The sequence below is a fragment of the Solanum lycopersicum genome, chromosome 5 (assembly GCF_036512215.1).
Source record: "Solanum lycopersicum chromosome 5, SLM_r2.1".
Classification (NCBI taxonomy): Eukaryota; Viridiplantae; Streptophyta; class Magnoliopsida; order Solanales; family Solanaceae; genus Solanum; species Solanum lycopersicum.
The window spans coordinates 41,056,365-41,079,402 of record NC_090804.1 but is presented as its reverse complement, the minus strand read 5'-3'; the positions used below and the strand labels follow the sequence as shown (position 1 = coordinate 41,079,402).

General features: G+C 30.7%; 1 protein-coding gene across 2 annotated transcripts; it reads left to right on the top strand.

Moving 5' to 3' along the window:
• Positions 1 to 14,771: 14,771 nt before the first annotated feature.
• Positions 14,772 to 17,235, top strand: LOC101263316 (protein OXIDATIVE STRESS 3 LIKE 1). Of its 2 annotated transcripts, XM_026031177.2 has the most exons (3): positions 14,906 to 15,348; positions 16,560 to 16,735; positions 16,885 to 17,235. In XM_026031177.2, the coding sequence occupies exons 1-3, from the start codon at positions 15,047 to 15,049 to the stop codon at positions 16,896 to 16,898; spliced, it is 492 nt and encodes a 163-aa protein (XP_025886962.1). In that variant the 5' UTR covers positions 14,906 to 15,046; the 3' UTR covers positions 16,899 to 17,235. The 2 variants fall into 2 exon arrangements, with proteins under 2 accessions (XP_004239320.2, XP_025886962.1); XM_004239272.5 differs by having other exon boundaries at positions 14,772 to 15,348; positions 16,560 to 17,235.
• Positions 17,236 to 23,038: the final 5,803 nt, after the last annotated feature.

Genomic DNA, 23,038 nt, shown 5'->3' with positions numbered 1-23,038 from the left:
TTCTAAAATGAGCTTCATCGACTTGAGGTGTCTAAGTGAAATTTTGTGCTGATTTTAAGGGGTCACTGATGGGTTATATCATGCTTAAGTAAAGACTAAAGATTGCCTAAAAAAGAGGGATTTGTGCTTAGCACCGAGTGAATATGAAAATGAGAAGGGTTCCTTCACAAAGGAAGGGAGGTTCCCCCTATATTTTTCATAAGATGGAAACCCGCACGTTAGTAAGTATAAGGTTTCTAGTAGCAATTTTCATATTCCATAACAATGCGCCCACATAGGTTGTAGCTAGTGGATCCACCTAAATGCTACCATGAATGTATGCCCTACCTTAGCAAGTATGACACTCTCTTTTCATTGTTGGAGATAGACACCGAATTCCATGTAGCTCACATGATCTATGTCGGTTATGACAAAGTTTTGCGGATGTTTAAAATATCAACGATGATAAGAACATGAATTCTAAATTGGATTTTTTGAGGGATACTACTTAGCGTAAGTAAGGGTATGAGACTTTACCTATGCATTGCACGAGTGGATCTTAAGAGAGGTTGAGTTCATGATGGTTTCTTAGTAATATATGAGGGTATAAGACTTCTTATGTACATTGCACAAGTGAGTTTGAAAAGTATTTATGGGTGGTGTCTTATGATGTAATGTTAAATGCACTCAATAATGTAAGATATGAACTATGTCTATGTATGACGTTATTTATGATCATGAAATGTCTCTTTATCTTATGGTATGGATTGATTGTGCCTTACAGAAATGTGCATCGTGACTTTTAACTTGAAAAGAAAAGACATAAAGTCACTCCTAAAGCTGTTCCGTATTTGCATTAAGACACTTTAACTTTGGAAGTGTGTTATCACCTCATGGGACAATTTAATATCGTTGTAAATGAGTCTTTTTGATCCATTTTATCATCTGGGTTGTTGCCATACAAATGAGGTGTGTGACCCAATCTTCACTGCCATAACCAATTATAAAGTGCCACGTGTCATTTTATTTCTTTATTATTAATTATTTAATTAATTTACATCATCTTCCCATTATCTTCTTCACCCAAATTCAAAATTCGAATTATATTTTTTCTTCCTCTTCTTCAACTTAGAAGATCCATTTACTTCATCCATTTTTATCACTTTTTTTTCTTATCTCTTGCTTTTCTTTGTTTCTTTTTCTTCTTTTATCTTCTTTTTTTTTTCTTTAGAAAAAAAAGATTCATTAATTAAAGAGTACTATGAAAATTCATTTGTTTGGTCCCATTACCTTGCTTTAGTAACTTGAGAGTTTAATTGATTTTATTTAGTGATGTTTTGGTGATGAAAATAGTATTGTAATATGGAAGTATCATGGAGGCTACGTTGAAGGTGACTATATTGCTACTTTTGGAGGATTTACAACAAAAAACAAAGGATTTGAGTAATGAAGATTTATGAAGAAAGAGGAAAAAAATGAAAATAAAGTCAATAAAAATAGAGAAAATAAAAAGAAAATGAAACTAAACGTAAAAAATTAAAAGAATTTAATACGTGTCAAACAACCATTGGTCCGTGACTGCACCTCTTTTCTTGAAATTGGGGTTGGGTGAAGAGTGAGATATTTAAAACACTCTTAAATTGTTCAATAGCGAAATAGGACACCCACAATGTTAAAGTGTCTTTTTGAAAATTCGAGACAACTTCATTGGTGACTTTGTGTCTATACTCGACTTGAAATAACATGTTTTAAACTAAATGTCCCTTTGTTCATATTTTAATGGTCTTAATTGTATGGTTTCTATACTTAGTACAAGTGGAATGTACTAACTCATATTTCTCTTATTTTCTACCAAGTGTAGATTCGGGTTAGAGGTCCTTATTGAGGTGAAGAAAATGCCTGGATTGCATTCTCTAAGGTCATTTGGAATGTCCTCAAGTTCCGAAGACAACATGACACTCTTTGTTCTTTCCACTTTTGTAATACACGATTATTGTACTTCGTATTATGATATATTCTATAATAGAGCGATAAGGTCCCTACTTTGAAATTCTTATGTGAACTTAGATAGTTAATGAGACAAGTCTAGAAACTCTATTCCTATATGAAAGAGTTTGACATTGATTGTTTAAAATTTTTATATTTTTCACATTATTCATGTCTTATACAAGGATGATATTGCTAAGGCTTGTATAAGACCCCTTTGGGATCAAGTACGTTGTGTTACGATTTGGGGGTGCTCTCGGATCGTGACAAAAACAAAATCACAGGGAATATCACAAAATACTTGTTGATTTCGAATTTATCTTATTAATTGGTGAAACTTTTTTATTTTTAAATAAATTGTGAGATTTCTTGAACAAAGTGTAAGAAATTAGAAGAGTAGATTTTTGTGAATAAGAAAAGTATAAAACAATGGTGAAAAAAGGAAAGACAAAGAAAGAAACAATTTAGGGTAAAACCTAGAAAGGGGTAAGTTGGTAATGAGAATATTTTTTTACCGTGCATGGAGTAAAGAAGGTTCAGTGTGAGCCTAATTTGAGAAATATAAGGAAAGAATTTTGATTATATTAGGACACAATGCATTTATTAAAATATTGATATATTGACATTTTAATAATTATTTTAAAGTGTAGATATTTTTAATAATTATGTTAGGAATTGTGACTAGTCCGCTAATTTTTTTCATAAATATTACTTCTCGATTCTTATTTGTATTCACCAAATCAATTTATACTATCATTTATATTCACCAACTTTGAAGTAATAATGGTGAGAATAACAAATTTTAAAAAGTAATGTTGTGATTATAAGTATTTTTAGATATGAAATAAATTGTAAGTAGATACAAAATGTGAAGTTATTATAATAAAATATAAACTTGTGAGTTTCGTATTAAAAAAGGTTAATACAGCCAAAACCACACCTGTAAGTGTGATTTTTTAAATCCACCGGTGAGATACACACGAAATACATGCAGGATCATTATTAGGACCATCATACTTGCCGACCTTAAATTATGATATGAAATTCACATATCACAATTTTTGAAAAATATGAGATGAAATCTACTTAAGTTATATATCAAAAAAAATATTCTATTTGGCGATTTTATTTGGTGATATAGAGAAAGTAGCCAAAAGACCCTCTGATCTATTAGTCAATTCTCAACTACACACTTATATTTCACGGGGGTCCTGTAACCCCCTAGACATTTTGAAAGCGGAATATATTGCCCCTTGAAAGACCATATACAGATCTTTGGTGAGTAGTGTGTTGCACCGCAGTGCCACGTATTATATGGTACTTTTTTTATATAAAAAAATTATATTTTTTCTATTTATTATATATCCCTTCAAATTTTTTTCTTTTCTTTCTCAGCCGGTTTCTTCTTTTCTTTTTCCTTTCTCTTTCCTTTTCTTCTACTTAAAATTTTCTGCCATTGAAGTTTAAATTCAAAGTTTCAATTGTAACCTCAAAAAATTTTATTTCTTAATCTAAGTTTCCAATTTTCTTATACAACTATTTCAACATGCAATATTTGAAGTTTTTTCAAAATTAATTTGTGGATTTCATACCATTGGATATTCATCGGCTTCAAAAACTTCAATACCTTAATTTGGGAAAACAATTTTATCAGAGATATATTTCGCCAACAGATTTTTTGACGGAGTTGTATATCTTATATATGCATATAAACTTATTTTTTTGGTAAAAATAATTACGTACATAGCCAATCTTGAAAATATAGGTCTGGTATTTGATGGATTTTCTCTGGTGGAAATATTGTCATAGTTTGGGAACATAAATTTTTTTTGAATGAAATCTAAATTTAATTGGTGAAATCCTTAATAGTTCGAAATCATTTCTTGTGCTTGAACCCTAAATTTAAGATTTGAAGTAGAAATGAACATTAACAACTAAATCGTATTTCATTTTGAGAAGAAATCCTGAATTTATTTCAAAGGAACAAAGATTAATGGTGGAGAAGAATAAATAATGAGTTATTTAAAGGTGGGAAGATGAACATTGATGAAGATAAAAATTTTCGACAAATTTCTGCTTCTGATGCGCCTAGAGACGGTGGCACCACCTCCCATGACAAGTCAGCACTTAAATGTGTAGAAAATAGAACAATATAGAGTTCAAGTGAATAATAAAATATCCATAAAATTGAAGTATATAGTTTAAATTTTGAATATAAATTAGCGGAATTTCAGACCATTTTATCTATAATAGCAATGAAAAAAGCCTACTTCCAGGAAGGAATGGTTTGGCATTAATATTTTGAATGTTAAATTGGAGAGCGGAAGCATTTGATCTTATCCATAGAGATGGCGGGAGCCACCACATGACATCGATTTTGCTGTCAAAAAAATGCATCTACGTGTTCAAATCCTAGTCCCACATAACCGACACTTCTTGCTCTTATATCTACTCCATTTTTTTTACCTAATCGAAGCTTCATTATAATAATACACTAATATCATATAAAATACTCATAATTTGGATATTATTTCACATTTAATACAAAAATCTAGTATATAACTATTTAAAATATTTGTTCATATATGATTGTCAAAATATGTTTACGATTATTAAGCAAGTAATAACACATTGAATGTGTGTTATGATAGGCAATGGCGTAGTCATAATCATTCCGGTATTTAATTAGACATTCTTTTGTCAAATATTACATTATATATATATATGTAAAATAGCTAATTAAATTAATAATTATGGAACAATCTGAAGTTACAGATCTACAAAAATAGGTATACACTCTTAAATTTATGAGTAGCTAAATAGATTTATTCCTGAAAATCTCTTGTTGATTACAATTGTTTATCATGACTTAATAATGTTATAAAAAACATCTTTAGAAGGTTTGCTACAGAAATATTCTTCGAATAAGTATGCCCAGACTATGTCATCCTAAAGTTGAAACCGATAGGCAAGAAGGCCGTTTAGGGGAGTAAACAAAGTTGAGGAGCTGTTAGGATAACTAATCAAAGAAGAAAGTTGTAGTAGTGACTAAACGAGATGATTATTAAATCATTATTATTTCATAATAGATAAGTATAATTCATTAAGAGGTCAGAAGGAATAAAACTTTTAGTCAAAATGAATAAGATGAATACTTATTTAATAGATGATGATGATGATTATAAGATATTACTACTCTATATACTAAAAAATCTTAGTACTGATATAAAAAGAGAAATTTATGACAAATTGGTAATATATGAAATAATAGAAATAACAACCCAAGGTTGGACTGAGTTAACCATACAGAGTATACAAGATGAATTTTACTATGATATATATGATTTATATGATGATCTAGATATATTTACAGATTAATGATTGAATCAGAAAAGTTTGAGATATGGCAAAAAAGAAGTACGAATAAATATAAGATAAAAGTAATTAAGAACCCAGATAAATTAAGTAGACTTTTTAAAATTTTATACAGAAAAATATAATGAACAAAAATAAAGAAACTAAAATAAAAAGAACCAAGATAGATAAAAAGGTATGAAAGATATGGAAAAAATTAAAATCCTTGTACATAGAATATGAACTATCACAACTTACCAAAACAAACAATGATAAGAAAAACCATTTAATAAAGATAATTTCAAAAACAGAGTATAAATATGTATGTTATTTAAAAAAAACATGGACAATGAAATATATAAGCAACAATTGATAGAAAAGATAGATGAAAAAAGGCAAGAATTACAACATAGAAAAGAAAGATTAATAGAAAATATATTAGCAGGAGTATGTAATAAATCAATACTAGCACAAAGAAAAGTTATATTTATGTTAGAACTAGAATTAGATTGTCTTGAATATAAGTTACAACATAATATAATACATAAATTATAATGAACAAAGAAGAATTTGCAGTAGACGAAAAGACATATGAAAATCAAGACGGAATGATAATAAAAATAATATTTTCAAATTTAGGAAGAAGATATAAAAAATAGGAAATAATCTATACTTGATGTTAGAAAAAGAAACAGCAAGATTAGAAGATAGTTTAACAATCATGATAAGAATAACAAAAGAAAATGAAGAAATAGACAAATCAAGAGAAATAGAAACAATAAAAGTAGAAGCAAAAGAAGAAGTACAACATTTAGAAGAAATAAAAAATACAAGAATAAACGAACTAGAAAAAGAATTAGCAAGGTTAAAATTTTTATATGAAAATAAACAAAAAGAAAAACAGATAGAAAAAGAAAAAGAATTAACAAATAAAATAAACGAGATGGAACAAAAATTAAATGAAGATCTTGAGGTAAATGAAGTAAATGAAATAGATGAAAATGAAAATGACCAAAAATCAGAAATAAGTGACATAAGTGAGACATATACAGAAATTTTAGAACAGGTAAATAAACTAAAAAAATTAGAAATAAACACAGGAGATATGAATAGACCTAGTACATCAAGAGTTAAAACTCCAAATAATAGTCCCAAAAATAGTCCTAGAGCTAGTCCTAGATGGACACCACCAACTTATTATACAGAAAGTTATCAGCAATCAGATAGAACTAACGCAATATGGAACAGTAGATTAAATAAGAATTGGACACCAAAACCAATAAATGAACAATATAACTTTTTAGATCTAGATTGTGTTACAGACATAAATAAAGCAATATTAATGTGGATAGAAAATATATCTAAGCAACTAATAGATAACAAAATAGAAACAACAAAAACACCAAGATACATAGAAAGAACATTCGTAGGAACAACAAGATTATGGATAAAAAATCTACCCTCAGAAAGTTTAGAAGTACTTAGAAGTGACAAGAAAATAGATGGATCTCAATCAGCAACAAATATAAATATACTTAATAAATATGAATCAGCAATAAGAAATGAATTTGGAGGTATGACTACAGATATAAGAGAACAAAACAGAGAAAAAATAATAAATAGACAACTTATGACAAAATTAGCTATATGTAAAATGCGTTATATAGAAGAATACACTTATGCATTTAAAGAATATTATTACAAAGCAAAATACAATTTTGATGAAGCAAAAGAAATAAGAAAACAATATTTTACGAAATTACCAGAGTCATTTAGTACAAAAGTAATAAAAGATTGGAATGATGAAGGATTAGTAGATACTTTAGGAGCTAGAATAAAATTCCTATCTCAATGGTTTACACAATTATGTGAAAGCCAAAAAGAAAAATGGAAAATGGAAAAAGTACTAAATAAAAATTTAGCATGTTGCAAAAATAGAATGGCACCACAATTTGGATGTACAAATAAAAAAAAATCCAAATGATATAAAAATTATAGAAAAAATAAAACTAAGTATAAATATAAAAAATCAAGACGAAGGTATTATATAAAAAATTATAAAATAAAAAGACCATATAAACCTAAGAGGAAAATATCCCAATGTACTTGTTACAATTGCGGAAAGATAGGACACATAGCTAAGGATTGTAAATTACCAAAAGATCCAAAAAGAAAACAAATAGCAAAATTAATCATAGACAATGAAAAATATATGCAAATAGAATACATAGACTATTAATTAAGTGATAACGACAGCATATATGAAGTATCAGATATAGACACTGAAAATGAAGAAGAAAATTTAGATAATAAAATAGAAGAAGAAATATAATGTCTGAAAACAAAATAATATCTAAAGAAAATTATGAAAATGAAGAATTATCACACCAAAAGATTATATTTGATAATACAGTTTTTGAACAAATAAAAGGAAAAGAATTAGATTTAAGTGTTGAAAAGATACTTGAAATACCTACATTAAAAACTGGAAAGACAAAAAGAAGAATACTATGTAGTTAGTCAAAAAGAACACGTCATAGACTGTAAATATACAAGCGGGAAAGCATATATACCTATAATAAGCAAACGAATAATAAATAAAGAAATACAAGACATAAAAAATAAAGCAGCTATAAAATATGTACATTTAGGAGGAAGAGAAATACTAATAAAAGCTTGTTTCAGAGAAGGAATAGATACACCCATTGAAATATATTTAGCAGATGACAGAATAATACACCCTATAGAAAAAAGTGTAATAAGTGCAGTTAAAGGATATTTAATATACCAAAAATATAAATTTATAATAAGTGCTAATTATACAGTAGCATTAACAGATACAAATATAGATAAATCATTAGTATTATATTGGAAAATGTTAAGGAATAGAGTTAACACCGGGAAGTAAGGTATTCACAGTAAGATGTAAAAATCTATATATATTAACAACAAAACATAAAATAACAGCAAGGAATAAAATTGATAAGATAAAAATAGAAAATCCTTTTGAAAAAATAATTACTGTAATAGATAATAATGACTATAGCTATAAAGAAATTGATACAGAAGGAGATTTGGAAATAGTAAAAGAAAGATTAAGCACCTCAAGTACACCAAATACAAGCACATTAAATATGTTGACTAGAGCTACCTCATCAAGGATGAGTACATCTAAAAGAAAATATGAAATACCACAAAATTTATTAGAAGAAACGACGCCATATCATTATTTTATAACGGGAATAATGGACCAAAGAAAATATAAAATCTTTATAAACACAGGACAGGAAGAAAATCATATAACAAGGGAATTAGTATTAGAAGAAGAAATTATAAAAACTGGACACATATGCCCTGGATTACCTAGTGAAATAGTAAATACAAATGAAGAAACAACAGAAAAAGAAATAATTATAGGAGGAATTCCATTAAAAATAAAATTTAAGATATACGAAGGAAACCATAATATCACGTTAGGAATAAAATGGCTAGAGAAAGTTAAACCATATAATATAGAAAATGAACAATTAACAATAACATGTCAAAATAAGAAGATAATCATAAAAAGAACAAAATGAATAATGAAAATATATATACTGGCAAAAATTATCATAGAAGGATACCACAACAGATATTATACCCCTATGATAGATACAGGAGCAGAAGCAAATATATGTAAATATAATTGTTTACCAGAAGATAAATGGGAAAAATTAAAAACACCAATGGTAGTAACAGGATTTAATAATGAAGGAAGTATGATTAAATATAAAGCAAAAAATATAAAAATACAAATATGGGATAAAATATTAACAATAGAAGAAATCTATAATTTTGAATTCACAACAAAAGATATGTTGCTAGGGATGCCATTTCTAGACAAATTTTACCCACATATAATAACAAAAACACACTGGCGGCTTACTACGCCATGTGGCTATAAAATAGGAGCAAAAAGAGTAAAAAATAAACAACGAAAATCTATGGAATGGATAAAAGGTAGTGAAAAAATAAACCAGGAAATGAAAAATATAAATGAAAAACAAATAACACAATTAGAAATCATTATATTTACAATAGACAGAGTCAGAATAATTAATGACCAACTAGAACAATTATATAATGAAGATCCACTACAAGGATGGGAAAAACATTAGACAAAAGTAAAAATTGAATTAATAGACGAAAATAGTATAATAACACAAAAACCATTAAAATATAACTTTGATGATTTACAAGAATTTAAAATACATATAAATGAACTATTAAAAAATAATTACATACAAGAGAGTAATAGCAAACACACAAGCCCAACATTTATAGTTATAAAACACAGTGAACAAAAAAGAGGTAAAAGTAGAATGGTTATAGATTACAGAAATTTAAATGTCAAAACTAAAACATATAACTACCCAATACCAAATAAAATATTAAAGATAAGACAAATACAAGGATACAACTATTTTAGTAAATTTGATTGCAAATCAGGATTTTACCACCTAAAATTAGAAGAAGAATCTAAACAATTAACAGCATTCACAGTATCACAAGGATTCTATGAATGGAATGTATTACCATTTGGATATAAAAATGCACCAGGTAGATATCAACATTTCATGGATAACTGCTTTAACCAATTAAAAAATTGCATTGTATACATAGATGACATATTATTATATTCTAAAACACAAGAAGAACATATAAGATTATTAGAAAAATTTATACATATAATTAAACATTCAGGTATAAGCTTAAGTAAAAGTAAAGCAGAAATAATGAAACCACATGTAGAATTTCTAGGAATACAAAATAGACAAAAATGGAATAAAAATGCAAACTCATATAATACAAAAAATAATTACCCTTAACGAAAATATAGATACAAAAAAGAAATTACAATCATTTTTAGGATTAGTAAACCAAGTAAGAGAATATATACCAAAATTAGCAGAACCTTTAAAACCACTACATAAAAAACTTAAAAAGGACGTTGAATACTATTTTGACCAAAAAGATAAAGAACATATAAAAAATATTAAAAAATTATGTAAAAAATTACCAAAACTATACTTTCCTGATGAAAGTAAAGCATTTACATATATAGTTGAAACAGATTCAAGTGATCACAATTACGGAAGAGTACTAAAATATAAATATAACAAAGAAAAGATAGAACATCATTGCAGGTATTACTCAGGAACATATACTGAAGCACAAACGAAATGGGAGATAAATAGAAAGGAATTATTTGCATTATAAAGATGTTTATTAGCATTCGAACCATATATTGTTTACAATAAATTTATCGTAAGAAAAGATAACACACAGGTAAAATGGTGGATAACTAAAAAGGTAGATGATTCAGTTACAACAAAAGAAATAAGAAGATTAGTATTAAATATATTGAATTTTACATTTACAATTGAGATAATTAAAACTGACGAGAATCTCATTGCAGACTATCTCTCAAGAGAAAGATACACTAAAAGATATATTGGCCATGATGACAAATCTATGCCAAAAGATGGAAAAGATAGAAACGGAAGTACAAAGTCTGAAAGAAAAAGCTAATAGTCAGCAGCATGACTCAAAATATGTGGAGCTAAGTCAGCAGCATGACTATAAACATGCGGAACTACAAGGAGACGTTGGAAAACTCCAAAAAACCCATAACAACGTTTGTTCAAATGCAGCTACAGCCTGCACATTTACAGCAGAACAACCTACGAAAAAGGAGGAGACTAAGCTAAAATACACAAATACAAACATGAATAAGTTATTCTCAAAACCATATACTCCTCAAAGTACCCAAAAAGATATGTCTGTCACCCCACAAACAAATACCTACAAAGCCAGCTTAGATTCCCAAAAACAAACATACAATTATATCTCCAGAACATATATAGAAAATATATACAAAGTACAGACTTTTCTCAACCAGAACCCTAAGGCTAAAAATACGAAAAAAATCCGACGAAGACTACATAACCCAGCATTTACAAGGATATAATAAATTAATTGCACAACCAGGAACTAATCCAAACTTAGTAGCAACTTGCTACAACTATGGACTGTTAAGTACCGTATATACGATAACATGAGACGAGATATCCAAGATACCAGAACTATGTAAAGCTTTTTTACAGTATAAAAGGGTAACCAAAGGTACTCTTTTTTATATAAAGTTCTACGCAGCTACAGCAAAGATATTGTATGACGAAGTCAAACCTACAATACAAGTTATAAAAATCGGGCTGACTAGGGAAATGATAATCCCTGAAAAGATAGACACCCAGGAAGAAATACAAAGAGTAGATATTCCAGAATTCTATGCAAATAAAAGAACTATCGGAATATCTACTATATTGAACGAGATAACAAACAATTATCTAAATGAAAATGCCATATGGACATACTACAACCGAGATCAAACAATAATCTATTCAAATTGCAAAGATATACGATCAGCAGACATGGAAGAACTAAGACAATGGATACTAAGTCTATTAAGGCCAGAAGCTACACCAACAACAAGAGCTATAAGGAAAAATTTTATTTCTCCTAATCTGATGACAAGATACTGCAAGTTGATAGGGCAAAAATATCCTGATCATCTATGTTCAAAATGTGAAGGAGAAGATAATTACGTACCAGATGTACAATTAGAGTAAAGATGGAAGAAGCAAGATATCGAAGATAAGATTTACTGTAAAAATCGTAAAGTAGATAGTTAGTATGTCGGCCATAAAAGGCCAATCATGTAAAAAGTATTTTGTTTTCTTGTGTTAGTCATAAAGTAAATAGTGTGTGTGTCGGCCAGAAATAAAGAAGAGGCCATTATGTAAAGTAGTAATAGTAAGTATTTTGTTTTCTTGTGTCGGCCGAATATAAAAAGGCCAGGTGTAAAGTAGGAGTGTCAGCCATTTTGGCCAAAAGCGTGTAATTTTTGTGTATAAATAGAGGGCTTTCCCTCATAAATAAATAATCCAACTTCTTCCAACTCTCTCTCTTACAATAATCGCTTCCACCCCAAAATTGGTATGAGTGTCCATTTAAATGAAAATTTTTTAGATTAAAATCCTAAATAACCCTTAATACTCTAAGAAATTGTTTGGAGGGATGTATTAATTAAAATAATCCTTGGATTAAAATCTAATCCATTCAATACAATATTTAATAGCACATTTTAATTCAAACCCACCTAATACTTGGATAACTTAATATTGCACCATATGTAGATTACAAATAACATGTTTAATAAGCCTTGAATAAGATAATAAAATCACTGAACTGCCCCTCAATGTCTTTATACAGTTCTCTTCCGAATTGGTAAAGAAACACAATATGTTGATTGAATCAGATTCTCCAAACAAAGTATCATTTATTGTTACACCAAGAGAATTCGGTTGACTTTTTAAAAAGAACTCAATCAAGTATTATTGCAAGAAAGGGTATTTTCAAAACCCAATCGACAAGTAAGATCCAATTTTAAGCCTTACTTCCAAGATTTGCATTTCATATTTTCATTTACTTCAAGGAATACAAAATTCTAATCTTTTGGACTTCAACAAGAGGAAGCAGATGTATGTTACTCCCTCCATTTCAAAAAGAATATATTTTTTTTTCTTTTTAATGTGTTTAAAAAAGAATGATCTACTTTTTTTTGGTAATATTTTAATTTCTATTTTCTACGTCACATGTTTAAGACCACAAAAATAAAGGACAATTTTATACATTTAACCTGACTTTAATTTAGGACCATAAAATACAAAAATCTTCTTTATACTTTTAAACTCCGTACCAAATTAAATCAAATTATTTTTTGTGAAACGGTAAAAGTATTATTTAGCATGTCTTAGTTGTCTGCATGAAGTAGGAAATATCATAAAGGGGTGAATTTCCCTAGCTTGTGTTATTTGTCAAGTTTATAATGTGATGGCTACCTGTCATGTTTAAATTTTAAAGTAAATGTTGTTTATTTAAATTATGCAGCATTATTTATTACAGATTAACAAAGGAATGAACATGAAAATATGTCATAATGTTGTACATAAAATAAAAAAAATCACATAATAATTTAAAAATATAATTGAAAATAAGTCTCTCGTAGAATCTCAAACCACACACAAATTTAAATTGAAAATAATATATCAAACATTTTATAAAAAATAATTCATGCATTACTAATTTATATATTACTTATTCTTGTATTGTTAATTGTTCCATTACTAATTCTTGTATTAACACTCTTTATCAAACCACCCCTAATAACATTATGACGAAGCCGTAATCTTAAATTACTTTGACTAAGTAGTGTTTGACCAGTATCCTAAAATTGATGCTAACGTTGTATTGTTTTCACTTCCTTGCAATTTCCAATTGGTTTGGGTTGACTTTAACTTCTCATTCACACATTTCGGACCAAATCAAATTAATATCACAAATATGTTTAAGTTGTCTAAAATTGCTCTTTTATTTTGCTTTTAAAATATCGTTTTCCCTTTAGCTAATTTCACTGTTTATTTTGTTAATCTTATTATGCTTTGCATTGCTTGATCGGTTATATTCAATAATGCATAGTATAAATGGTTAAATTAATTACGTTAACATTATTTTTTTAACCGTTTGAATTTTGTTAAATAATTGTGCATCGTACATGCGATTAGAATATAAATAATACCGTATAATAATTATTATTGATATTATTTGATATGCATACAAATAATATTAAATAAAATATATAATTAATAAATATAACTCTCTATTTCGTATGTATTAACTGAAGTACTGGAGGATTTTTTATTGTTCAAAATTTAATATGTTCGTTTGAATTTTTTCTTCATATTTGACCTTTACTTAAATAAAGTTTAATATTTTTTTAGAATATACAAGTATCTTGCTAGACTATAATCGTAATTTCAGAGACACACCTTAATTAAACTAAGATCTTATTACGATGATTTTTTTTTTACAATTTTGTGCACCATTTATTTTACGTGATACACTCCATGACTTCACGAAATTGAGGCGCGTGAAATATTTTTGGATGTTATGTAAGACAAAGGTGCACAAAATTTCAAAAAATAAGTTTAGGGATAACAAAACCTTAGTTTAGTTAACGTATATCTGAAATTTTGATCATAGTCTAGATACAATTGTACATTTTCCCTTTTTAAGATATAAAGTACACGACATACAAAGTAATATTTATAATTTATATAGGATAGTAATATAAAATATGATTTAAATTATGTCTTTAAATATTCTTTTATCATAAATTTTGTTAACATAAAATAAGAAGGAGTATCAAATATATAATTAAAATATAAATACTATCAAAACGAATGCAAACTTATAAGTTAATTAACTGTTAAAGTATTATCCGAATGCAAACTTATAAGTTAATTAATTGTTAAAGTATATTATACAATATTTTTCTCAGAAAAGACGTCAAGATATGATATTTTGAATAAACGGTGGAGATGGGAGGTTGAAACTAGTAGTATTCGGTTATTGTTACAGCTTGATGCAGGCTAGAAACCCTCAGTTTCTACTTTAAAAGATAATCTTATTAATTATCCAACTTGTAGTATTCTATTTTTCTCTCTCTCAGTCTGGATAAAGATAAGGCTCTCTTTATATTCCATTTTTCGTCCCCCTTTCTCTATCTAAATAAACACTCAAATAGCAGTATCAGTTTTTTCTCTCTATAACTTGCCTTTTAGATATGTCGATTGTGTTGGGAAGAAATAATTCAAGTGATCATCGGATCAAACCTTCTGGATTCACCGCCCACGAAATGACCTCTATGCCGATCTATAACTCGCCGGAATTCGGCATCGGAGATCCTCGGGACGATCGAAGTTCTTCTTTCTCATCTTCTTCCTCTTCTTCATCGATCGGAAGAAATAGTGATGACTCGCCGGCCGGTAGATCATCATCGGACGGGGATGGCGAAGAAGTACAGAGTTCATTTAAACCTGGAGGTTTGGACAATTTGGGGACCTTAGAGGAGGTTTTACCTATCAAGTATGTCGATTTTTCCCTTTTATTTGTTAGGTGAAAATATTTCTAATTTTTTTTTTCTAAACTTGGAATTCGAAGACATAGTATAGGTTATAATTTAATTTAACTATACACAGATCTGCAAATGTTTGGTTGTTTTTCTGCAGTTAATTTGGGGATCTGCTGTCTCTTAATGACTATCAAGGTTGCTTTAGTTTGTAGTTTGATATGTTGCTGAAACTTTGAGGAAAATTAGCCAAAAATGTTAAAAGGTGACGAAAAACTGGGTGTATTTTGCAGTAGGTCTGTTGGAATGCATCAGTTAGATGGTTTCTGTATTAGGAATTAAGGATCAACTGTTGATATGGCTTGTACAGTCTCTCTTGGTTATGTATGTTGCAAGTTCCTTCATTTTGTGGGTTTTAATCATAGTGGACTGACTGACTCGTTTAATAGAGGTCAAACCTTATTCTTTTCCATAGAAAATTTCAGAGTTTAAAACTTAGTTCGGATTTTTGGTTACAAGTATATTTCATTAACTTCATATCATTTAGGATGGTTATTTGTTATGGTAAGCTTGATGGAAGTGTGAACAACTCTGGTGTTGACATTTCGGGATGTGGTTTTGGGGATGATTAAGTCTTTGCACAATGGATGTTAAGAGCTAAACTAGTCGACCTTATACACTCATCTGTGTGTGAAAGATCTTCCATACACTGACATCCAGGAAATCATGAGATATGAAAGCATGTGTGTAATGTAATGTCTTTGAGAATGTATTTGATTATTCTGGGTTATTTCCTTTTCAACGCTCATGTGAAATGCTTTTTTGTTGGTTTGGTTTTTTTCCTTGGAGTATGGCTAAAATGCGGTGTGCATATGGATGATATCAGACTCCACCGTCTTTTTTACTGCTAACTAAAGGAGGCTGATATTCTCCTGAGTTGCTCTTAGAAGCTTGTAACATCACCTAGTATATATTGTTGTGTATTTGATTTAACTGGAAAATTGATTGTTGGTTTCAACTACTATTACTATTCTTGTTGTTGCAAACATTCACATGTTTTCTGGGTTTATCTGAAATCTTAGCCTTGGAACTTTATTTGTTTTTAAGTACTATTTCAATGTTCTCTACTAAGTCTGGAGTTTAAATGTTTATGAATTTTGTTGTTCATAAAGAGCAAACCATTTGTCCTATCATCGACCACTTATTCGGCTCGTCATCCCTGTTACAGGAGGAGCATATCAAAGTTTTATGCTGGTAAATCTAAATCTTTTACCAGTCTAGCAGATGCGGCTTCAATTTCCTCTGTGAAAGAAATTGTCAAGCCAGAGGATGCATACACCAGGAAACGCAAGAATCTGCTTGCGCACAACAATTTCTTTGGCAAAAATCGTAGTTATCTCCCAGGTATGGGTAATCGTGGTATTTACAAGAGACCGATCAACTCTAGAAGTTCATCAGCTCTAGCTGCAAGTGTGAGCTGCTCTGACAGTTCCGAGTCTTTGAACTCAAGCCCATCATCGCCTTGTCTCACTCGTCCTCCTCTTCCTCCGCAGACACGAAGGTATAGGAATGAGTCGTCATTATCTCCTCCTGACCGAAAATTGAATGCATGGAGGTCTTTCTCCTTATCTGATCTACAAGGTGCTGCTGCTGCTGCTCCCAGCTTGATGGGAATAAAGGAATAAAAGACAATAGTTGTATTCTGTGTCACCCTATGAAGACAAACTCAGATTTGTTTACATGGTGGTTGGCTTACTTATTGAATCGGTCATAGGTTTGGTTTTTGAGTCTCTGGCTGTCTGCCCATTGTAATTATTGGTCTGCCCACCGTCTGGTCATGTTATCCTAACAATATTACTTTTTTCAGTACACATTTTAGACCTTTGCATTCCTTGTTTCTTAAATGTGTTGTCTTGCGTCATTGGATAAAAGCTGAAAAAGGATCATGGTGTAAGGCTCTTTTGTCCACCCTCTGCGCCCTGTGTCTTGTACTCTTGTTCAATGCTGTTGAGAATGGGTGCTTAAAGTGCCAGGCAGTGCATCATCATCAGATGAATAAGTGGAGATGTTTGTTTTGGTATTTTGCTGAAATTGATGTTCAATTGTACTACTGGAATGACAATTGGAGTCTGCCTAACGTTAATGGGGCACTTAGGATAGGGAAAACACAACTGTTTTTTTCTGTGGCGTAGATTCAATTAAATATAATATGTCCATTATCTCCGTGGCGTACAAAATTAGAATTGTTCGACGATAACGTAGGGATTTGACTGTCAACTTCTCTTTCTAACAACATTGCTACTATTGACGGTGGAAACAATGAACATTCAAGTCGATTTAGAAATGCTAGGGGTGACAATCAATCGACGTTTCTGTTTTGTCCTCTTAAAAAGTGGTGCGTAGGGATGTCTGAACAACTTGAGCTGATTCTGAGAATGTTTAAAGGAAGAAAACTTAATTATGTCACTCAACCTTTGGAAAAAATTTAAATATGTCATTCGTTAAAAGTTTGAATAATTTATATAATTGCCATTTTAGAAAAGAATCATTCATGCCATTATTTTTAACTTCAATTTTCTAAAATTATTTTTATGCCCCAAACAACTTTTAACACTTCAATTAGGGTTTTGGATCAAATGCTCTTTTTGCTTCTCCTTCCTCAATTACTAAACCACATGAAATATTAACAACTCCCAAATTTTCAAACATTTTCAATTCTTCAAGAAATCATCTCAAATTTCGGTCACGTTATTAATTTTTTTAAAAAAAGAAAACTCAAATTTTAAAATTATTTGTTGAATTAAAAAAATCACCCCAATTAAAAAATTTATTCCAAAAAATTAAGATAAGTCAAAATTTCAAAAATCTACTTTGATTCATAATTTTGTTGTTATTATTTACATTTGAAAGAATTCCAAATTTAAACATCAAATTAGTGAGCTTCCTCCATTAGTGGAGATTAAACTCACAGAGAAAAGAGGAAGGAATATAGAGAATACAATGGAGCATTCTAGAATGAAGAGAGGATCTGTATTATTGCTTTCTCAATGAATGAGAAAATAAATACAATAGTTGTGTGTATATATATATATATATATATATATATATATATATATATATATATATAAATGAATAAAACATGGGAATAACTAGCTAACCAACTAATTGTAACAAACTACACTACAACAAAAATAACTTTTAGCGGCATTAAATATTAACATTAATAAAGAGTGCTTAAGTCTTTAATGACATTAGTTAAGTGTCATTATAACCAAATATCGCTAAAGGCTTTAGGGACATATACAAAGAGTGACAATTGCCACTAAAATTACATATTTAGCGGCAATTTAGAATTAAATATCACTAATGATCATTTTTGTTGTAGTGCTATTTAACAATGTTTAACAAATTCCTAACTAACTTGTAGTAACTAACTCGAACTAATTCTATCCCCTTTCAAGTTGGAGGTAGTGTGATTACAAGACAACTTGCTTAGAATCGTAGAGTGCTTGATACCAGTTAGGGACTTGGTACCAACTTTGAGTTTGTGGAAATATGATGAAGTAAAATAAGTCCTTGTTGAAGCTTATCCCTCACAAAATGACAATCCATCTCAATGTGTTTTGTTCTCTCATGAAAAATTAAATTTTTAGCAATACGAACTGCAACTTGTATATCACAAAACACACGTATGGGTAATGAATTTTGCACCATCAGTTTATCAAGTAATCTCTCAAGACACACTAGTTCTCCTACTACTTGTCTTACAGCCCCGTATTTAACTTCTGCAGATGATAGTGATAGTGTAGCTTGCTTCTTGGACTTCCAACTAACAAGACTGTATCCCATAAGAACCAAATACCCACTAACTGACCTTCTTGAATTAGAATAAGCTGCTCAATATGAATCACAATAAGCAGTAATAGTAGGATCAGACTTGTTAGAGATGAAAATTCCTAAAGTAGGATCTAGCATAAGATATCTAAGAACATGGTAAGTAGTCTTCATGTGTGGTTCTCTAAGAGATTGCATTAATTGGCTAAGATGTTGAACACTAATGCTATATCCATTCTTGTATGTGTGAGGAAATTAAGTTTCCCAACTAGCTTGCTATAATGAGGGGGATCTGATAACATCTCTCCATCAGTGGCCTTAAGTTTATAAGTAGAATCAAGTGGTGATGTTGCAACTCTGTAGTTCAAAATATCAAACTCTTTCAGAAGATCAGTATTAAACTTTCTCTGGGAAAGAAGAACACCATCATCCCTATATAGTATTTGCTATCCTCGGAGATAGTGTAACTGGCTATGATCCTTTATTTTGAATTGATTATGCAAGAAATTCTCCAATGAATAGATCTCCTCCAAGCCTGTACTTTTCAAGATCACATCATCCACATATATAGAAACAAAAACTAATGACCATCCCTTTCTCTTATAGAAAAGTGAGTAGTCACTATTTGAATGTGTATAACCTTTGGACATAGACTATTGCCAGTTTTTCATACCACTATCTACTGGCTTGTTTTAGTCCATATAGAGACTTTTTGAGTCTGCAAACTAAGTTGTTGTTTTTGTCCACCATAAGGCCCTTTGGCATTGTCATGCATACTTCCTAAATTGAAATCACCATGAAGCAAACCATTATTCACATCCAACTAGTATAAACTCCAACCCCTTTTTTTACAGCCAGACAAATCAAATTTCTCATAGTGGTCATTTTTACTACAGGTGATAATGTTTCAGTATAATCAATCCCAACTTGTTGTGTATATCCCTTTACGACCGATCTGTCCTTGAACCTCTCCACACTACCATCAACTTAGTGCTTAATTTTATACACCAACCTACATCCAATGGCATTCTTACCTACTTGCAAGGGGACTAGTTCCTATGTATCATTTGTATATAGTGCCTCAAATTCTTGTGTCATTGCCATTTGCCAAGCAGGATTCAAGATTGCCTCAGCATAACATGAAAGTTCACTCTCATGTGAAATAGCCTTTACTAGTTGCTGGCTACTTGAACATAAAGTGGTAAAACAAACATGCTCATGATTTTAAAGGAATGAGGCAACAAAATGTTTTGTTCATGTGGTGATGTGGTGGAGTGTAGGTTAGGTAGTGTAACACTTCGAATAACCAAGACGTGTTGTAAAACCTAACATAGGTGTCATGAGTTCTAACTACTGTTTTAAGTCCATTTTAATGAATTTAGTTTATTTAGGAAGTTTAAGAACCAAATCGTCCAAGAACGTCCATGATGTCCAGAAGTTGGTTCAAAGAGGTACTAGTGTGCCTTATCCTATTTGACTAGCTTTTAGGAGTCTGAGATGTATGAAAATTAGTGGAAAGTTATATAATAGGTTTTAGGTTGTTTCATAGTTAAAACGTCTGGGTACGACTCCCCAATGACCAACCAAGGGCCCTTGAATAGGACCCCTGCAGGTTGAGGCAACACTGCTTGTGTGCATCGATTAGGCAGTCAACGACCCATGTGTGGAATTACGGGGATTTGATGCCACCGTTATCATACACTTAGCCAAGTTGAGGAAGCCCCTCGCCTGCCCAGTCTGTGAACTCACCTGCGGAGTGCTGGACGAAGGGGAAGCAACCGTCGACTCACAGACGACCCATTGGCGGGGCTCCATCTGTGAGGGGTCTTCCATTGCTGCACATTATAATGTTAATTAAATTAATAAATTAAGTGGTTTAGGGGTTAGTTAGGGATTAAGGTGTCACAAACCTAAAAATGGATATGCTAAGTAATGCTTAATGTGTCTAGAATGCCTACAATTAGACCTGGTTCACACGGATTGATGCGCGTAGAACAAGACCTCTGAACCCTTGCAACAAACAATCCAACTAACTTGGAGAGTTAGTTGATCTAGGAAATGTTTGGCTCCCGAATATGAAGATTTACCGGGATGAGTCTTTACCGGATTTAAAAAGGGGAAATCTTAAGTTTGGAGGGTCTAGGGGTAAAATGGTTTTTTTCCAGGATAAGGTTAGTATCGTAATTACCCTAAATATGTAATAAATTATTTAATCAATAAGGTTGAGGGGCAATTTGGGGAGAGAGGGACAAAAATTGGGTTTTTGAGTGAAGTCTTGCTCCACCAGGGTTCGAACCTAGGTGGAAGCAATTATTTAAATTGTTTTTATTTAAATTGTTAAATTAACTTAATTAATTAATATTTATTAGCTTACTTAATAAAAAAGAAAATCAGATTTTTTACAAAGTTAAGGAGAGTCCTAGTTTGACTAAGTCCTTACCTAAGCCTAAACTACTTTCATGTTTCACTCTCTCACGTCTATATCACTTCACGATCATTCTCTCTTCTCTCGTTCATGTTCTCTCTGCCAAAATAACTTCAAGAATAGAAAAATTGACCAAATTTCTTCACACTTGAAGAACTCACAACGAAACATAAAAACAAACAACTAATCAATCACGTTAGGCAAAGAGAGGGTTGTTCGTCGAATTGGGGTTGAGGTTTTCGGTGTTGGACGTGAATTTGGAGGAGAAACTTTAGGCATCAGGTCAAGGTTTGAACGTCGAAACGGTATGGGTTCTCTTCTCTCTTGGTCCCTTTCCCAAAAGACCCCTTAAGGTTCAGTATATTCAAATCCGAAAACTAGGGTTGTTCCCCGTTGCATGTCCCTGTCACTAGCTGCCAATGATTCGTAGGTTGGGTATGTTTGCTGGTAAATATTAGTTGTGTGTTGTATTTTCGTGATGAATATGTTCATGAATGTGTGTTTGAAATCGTATGAATGACAACCTATATGATCCGAAGCTATGTGTACGTGTGTGCAAAGTGAACCGTAACTATGTGCTCTCGTGTTTACGACTCTAAAATGTAATGTTATGGTCGTATTCTTATGTGCACAAACTTAAGTAAATCGTGATGTTCATATGAAGTGTAATGTGGCTGAATTGAGTGAGAAACTCTTGGCTAACGAATCCATGAAAATGCACCTAAAACATTCTAAATGAAAAATTTCCCTAAGAACTAACGTGTAATGTGATGAAAAAGATGCTGAAAAACTACAAAATTTCCAGCTACAAGTTGATGGATTTCGGTCACATTGAAGTAGTTCAAAATGTTGTGAAAAATGAATCAAAACAAGTGAGGTCATGGAAATTGAACCCGTGACCTCACCATGTTAAAAACCATGAAAATAAGTGAGTTAAAAATAATGTGGTGAGGGGGATTCGAACCGTGATCTTGGCTTGAAAATTGAATTATGAAAATAAGAAATAAGAGGAGTGGGAATTTGAACCAACAACCTCTCGGTTAGACTAAGGAATAAAAAGAAAAGAAATGTTGAGGCGTGTGGGAATCGAACCCACGACCTCTAGGCAGAAAAAGGGAATTTAAAAAGAAAAATAAAGTGAGGCTGTAGGGATTCGATCCCACACCCTCACAGTCAACTCAGAAAAGTCAAGAACAAAAGAAAATAAAATAAATGAGGTTGTGGGGGATCTATCCCACAACCTCTCGGTCCCAAGACAAGCAAATGAGAATGAAAGAAAAATAAGAAAAAAAAGAGATGAAGACGTTGGGGCTCGATCTCGAGTCCCTAGTCGTGTGGACCAAAAAAATAAAAAGAAAAATGTAAGTATTGTTCAAGGGATTCGAAATTGGGTTCCCTTTCCCAAATTCCGTATTGATACATAAGTCATACATGAATATATGTTCAAG

What these genes read in the sequence shown, in the direction of transcription:
- LOC101263316 (XM_004239272.5), top strand. Translation starts at nt 15,047, where the DNA reads ATGTCGATTGTGTTGGGAAGAAATAATTCAAGTGATCATCGGATCAAA. An exon ending in GAGGAGGTTTTACCTATCAA is followed by an intron (nt 15,349 to 16,559) that starts GTATGTCGATTT and finishes TCCCTGTTACAG; the next exon opens with GAGGAGCATATCAAAGTTTT.